The sequence below is a fragment of the Nicotiana tabacum genome, chromosome 14 (genome assembly GCF_000715075.1).
Source record: "Nicotiana tabacum cultivar K326 chromosome 14, ASM71507v2, whole genome shotgun sequence".
Taxonomy (NCBI): domain Eukaryota; kingdom Viridiplantae; phylum Streptophyta; class Magnoliopsida; order Solanales; family Solanaceae; genus Nicotiana; species Nicotiana tabacum.
The window spans coordinates 44,663,744-44,668,514 of NC_134093.1; the positions used below are offsets into that span (position 1 = coordinate 44,663,744).

At 37.1% G+C, this 4,771-nt stretch overlaps 1 protein-coding gene across 3 annotated transcripts; it reads left to right on the top strand.

The window, feature by feature from the left end:
* Positions 1-579: 579 nt before the first annotated feature.
* On the top strand, positions 580-3,977 carry LOC107831204 (uncharacterized). Of its 3 annotated transcripts, none has more exons than XM_016658945.2 (5): positions 846-975; positions 1,085-1,136; positions 1,232-1,402; positions 1,515-1,691; positions 1,988-3,977. In XM_016658945.2, exons 2-5 carry the CDS (start codon positions 1,103-1,105, stop codon positions 3,682-3,684), a joined length of 2,079 nt encoding a protein of 692 aa, XP_016514431.2. In that variant the 5' UTR covers positions 846-975; positions 1,085-1,102; the 3' UTR covers positions 3,685-3,977. The 3 variants fall into 3 exon arrangements, with proteins under 3 accessions (XP_075085649.1, XP_016514431.2, XP_016514433.2); XM_016658947.2 differs by having other exon boundaries at positions 2,039-3,977; XM_075229548.1 differs by having other exon boundaries at positions 580-1,136; positions 2,183-3,977.
* The last annotated feature ends 794 nt before the right edge of the window (positions 3,978-4,771 follow it).

Genomic DNA, 4,771 nt, shown 5'->3' on the forward strand with positions numbered 1-4,771 from the left:
AAGAACCTTATTTCTTTGATTTTTAATTCTTATATGTGCTTGACTAATTTTGATAAGTCTATAATTAATGGCTAAAGGTCGGTAAGTTGGAACTTTTTTGAGACATTTATGCAAGATTCCCTTTTTTAAAGAAAACCTATATATCTTTTATTGCCGAAAAATGGGGCCCCAATTTTGGGGGCCAAGTGCCTTACTTGCCAGCATTGTGCGACCTCTAAAGTGTTTTAATTGTCCCTTTTGTCGATTTTGTATTCTAAATCCAAAGTTTCCCTATTAATCTGTTATTGCTTCCGTCATATGATGATTAAAATATAATGGGAAGAGAAACCCGAAAAATTATATGAAAATTGAAATCTTTAGGTCGAAAAAAAATAAACCATCACATGAATATATTACATTGCTTTATGCTAATGATCATGCCAGAATTACAATTTAATATCAACAAGAATGTGGTCTTTTGATGCAATATTAGATGACAAATAAACTACTGTCCAATAAAAGAACAACAGCAAGCCGCACAATGCAATTTTGTAGTTGGTTTGGCATAGATACATATATTAAATTGTCATAATGTAAAGGAGGCAAACTAAAGAAATGCCTTGTAAAGAAAGCAGCCTAAACTATAAGTTTAAAGATTAGCAGATCATGATGTAATGAAGCATCTAGTGTCCCCAAAAGAAGACATTCTCTAGGTAAAATGTTATTTTAGATCAAGAATGTGACGCTCATCATCAAGAAATGTCCCTATGACAAGAAAAATAGATCACTTAAATCTTCCATGACTTGCTTTTCTTGTTCTATTTTTTATTTTTGTGGCTCATCTTTCTGGAAAGGCTTATAGTTGAAGCAAATATTAATGGTGGTGTCCATACTAGTCACCTAATAACACTCTGGCATGCTCCAAAAGGTCTAAGCTGTCCTCTAAAGCTTCTTAGCTATTAGCATGTGAATATCTCTGTTGTCATCATCACCATGGTATTGATGTTTTTTGGACCATAATTTTTCACTTTGTACATACTATAATCTTTGCACTTGTCTCTGGAAAACACAAAAAAAGAGAATCTGAATCACATTTTTAATGCAGGAGTTGGATAGTTAGAGTATGGTAAATGAGATGGGGAACACAAAGTCATCAGGTAAAACAGAAGAGCTTTGAAGTTCAAGATTGTTATTATTCCTTTTGAATTTCAAGAATCTGTTTGTTTGATGTGTTTCATGATTGATGTCACAGAAGCAGAGAATGCTGCAGTTGACGCTCAACAAAAAGGAGAAGCTGCTGGCAATGAAAATGGTGTTAAAGAAGAAAACAACGTAATTTCTGAAGGTGAAAGTAAAGATTATCATGAGAAAGCTGCAGCTTTGCCTACTTATGACCTTGAGAACTTTGAAGATGGCAAAGCAGGTTATTTTCACTGAAGTTTCTTGGTTATGGAATTAGCTTCTCTTCTGTAGTAGTATTTGTTTTATGGTAGTTGTCTTTTACTTAGAGAACGTCGTTCAAATCTCTAATGCAGATGAATATAAGAGAGAGACACAGCATAAGCATCCTTTTCCATGTACAGGATTTCAAACAGCTGCAAATGATTTAGTGAGTGAAATCACTAATATTGAAACACATAATTTTGATCAACCTCTGGAGTCAGTTTTGGAGGGGAAGGATGATCCTCATGACCAACCATGTAACCAGAAAGGTCAGTAACTTCCCCTGTCATCTTAGAACCTAATTATATTATACCCTTAGCTATATTTAATCTGCTTGTGCATTCAATCAAACAAAACTTAATTAGTTTTTGATTGTAACTTATGTTTGATAGTGGAAAAGATAACTATATTCTTATGCATGTTCCCCCTCCTTTCGTTATACTCTTTCGCGATTATATAACTAGGACATATACAAAATATATAATTGTATATATAGAGAGAGATAAGTAATCCAGAAAAATAAAACCCTTTGGAATTTCTTTCTAAATGGTAAAACTTACAACAGGTGAGGCAGAAGGAAGTTTACCTCATGATGAAGTTTTAAATACTGATCCAGGTGAATCCTCAAGTGTTGCCAATGAGACAGTAGAAGAATGCATCATATCATCATCACTTGAGGAACAAGAAACAACAAAGAATGGAAGATCAGACCAAAATGAAGATAAAACTCAGCTGATCAACTCTGAACTTGCACTTGCAGATAAGGGAATTGTTTCTGATACTGATGATCAAAGAGACGATTCCTTGGTGAGAGAAATGGCTGCCTCAGCAGATGGATCAAATGAGGAAAAACATGAGCTTATGAGTGCTGAAAATCAGGTTGAAAATGGTTTCTCAAATGGAGGTGATTGGGATGAAATTCCTAAAGTGGAGTCCAGTCAAATCGATGCTACAGTTTCACTGTTGACAGATATTCCACTGAGTACTCCATCGAGTTCGTTGGCAGCAGTTATTGAGCCAGAAGACAAATGTGCGGTTCATACTCCAGAGAGTAAATTGATATCAAACGAATCGGATAATGCTGTAAAGGAATGCGATCTGAAGAAAACTGAGTCATGTATGCAGGCAGTGCATGAAATGCAGATTGACAACGTAGCTTCTTCGATTGAATCACACCCCAAAGAGGCTACAGAGGAAAATCTATCAGGAAACAACACTAGTACTGATATTGTAATGGATTATTCAATTAAGGAGGATGACATAAACGTTCGACCTGATATTCTTCATTATGATCACACGCCACCAGTAGAAATGGGACTGCACCCTACAAAATTCTTTGGAACAGCTACTAATCATGAAGAAGAGAGCTCAACAGAAAATGGTCTTCTTTATAAAGCAAAGGGAGGAGTTGAGAAGTATAGTAGAAAGGAAATAATGGAGAAGTGCATATTGCAGTTGGGGTCATCAAAACTGGAAAATGGTGTCGATATCGCATATGCAGAAGGAAGAATGCAGGGGTTTGAGTCGGTTGAGGATAAAAAAGAATGCAATGCAGCCTTGACAGAACAGAATAGCTGTGAATTTGTTATCACTGAGGACTCTGGTGTTTTTGAACTCAAGACATCAGAAAAAGGGATAACGAAAATTGCAGCTTTTCCTGAGTCAGGAATTGCACAGAATGTTCAGCCAAGTCTTGAAGCATTAGCATTTTCCAATGAAAAATGTGCCGATGATCAAATGGTGCCAAGTTTTCATGATGAAACTCTTTCCAAAGCAACAGAGAGTATTGGAAGGTTAAGCCTCGAATCGATCCCAGATAAATCAAACGATGGAATTGAGCTTCGAAAGTCGCCAAGCTTTGATTTTGGTGTCCCTTTTCATAGAAGATCTTTAGAATCAGATCAAACTCCACTTCTCTGTCCTGAGAAGATTCCTACAAGAAGCTCATCAGTTAGCTCCAATGCAAAGTTCTCAAACTCATTAGACTACGGGTCAGTAGCAGTCGAAGAGAAGACTATTAGAATGGAAAGAAGTGATTCTGAAGCTCCTCTTTTAGGCTTGTTGAAGAATGGAGAAAATGGTGATCCGAAGGTTACACCTGAAACACAGCAGAACCATGTTGCTGTTATGAAAGGAGAGGAATTGCAGACTTCACAAGCAAAGGAAACTTCTCTAACTTCACCAAAGGGGAGCGGAAAACGCAGGGCCAGACCATCTTTCTTCAGCACTTGCATATGCTGCACAGCAGCCACTCATTATTGAACAGACTCAAAAAGATATTTGTTTTGTGTTTTGATTCTTTTTCATAATTGATTGGTTTTTCACCATATTAAAGGTATTTTCATGTGGCATTTTTCATCACAATGGAGTGTTGAGAGCATGCATAATCTGTAAGATACTGAAAAAAGGGTGTGAGAGTGAGCTAGCCTGAATGTCTGAGTGATGATTATAAGTTATACTTGCCGTTTTGTTTTTCCTCTTTTGGTTATTACTTTATTTTGTTAATAGTTGTCCCTTAATGAGTATTCTATTACATTGATTTGGTAAGATGTTAAGAGACTTTCTAACAGAGGTAGTTCAGCTGCCTTTGATTGTAATACTAGTCTTACTGAGGCCTTGTACGCGTGCTTCTCTTATCAAAACTGGCAGTGCAGCCCGGTGCACTAAGCTCCCGCTATGCGCGGGGTTCGGGGAAGGGCCGGACCACAAGGGTCTATAGTACGCAGCCTTACCCTGCATTTCTGCAAGACGCTGTTTCCACGGCTTGAACCCGTGACCTCCTGATCTATAGTACGCAGTCTTACCCGTGCTTCTCTTATCAATGGTGTCTTATTTGTCTTTCCTGTTACATGGCAAGGAATTTATGAGCCTCAACGCACAACGCAAACCAGAGATCAAAGCCTTATGTGTATGCCAAATGTCATCATGACTATGGGAAAACATCTAAAAGTTTGCTGCTAGATATACTAGATTGACAAATGAGATTGGTTCTAAGCTCAAGGTCACAAATGGTGGACTGTTGAGAATAATCACATAAGAAATGAAAATTCAAATGGGATGCTGAGATGGGAATCAGTTAAGGCCATAAATATTTGTCATCAAAATTCTAATTGAGTTTATTTAGAGGTAGATCCAACAGATAAGTAGTTGGTGCACGTGCACTCAGTGTCCTGGACTCGAACTATAATAATGAATATATATGTAAGTTGTTGTTGTTGTAACATTTCGTAAATTAGGATTAGGTACAGATGTGTTAAATGAGTATTAATGTGAAATTTTAGGCATGTGAAGTCATATCGGGATGAGTATGGGTGGAAATAGTTATTTTGGAATCAAGACGGAGAGTGGG

Bases quoted from the DNA above. Each gene is read 5' to 3' on its own strand.
- LOC107831204 (XM_016658945.2), top strand. From the start codon at position 1,103: ATGGTAAATGAGATGGGGAACACAAAGTCATCAG. The intron at 1,403-1,514 runs GTTATTTTCACT...TCTCTAATGCAG, and splicing joins CTTTGAAGATGGCAAAGCAG to ATGAATATAAGAGAGAGACA. The intron at 1,692-1,987 runs GTCAGTAACTTC...AACTTACAACAG, and splicing joins CCAACCATGTAACCAGAAAG to GTGAGGCAGAAGGAAGTTTA.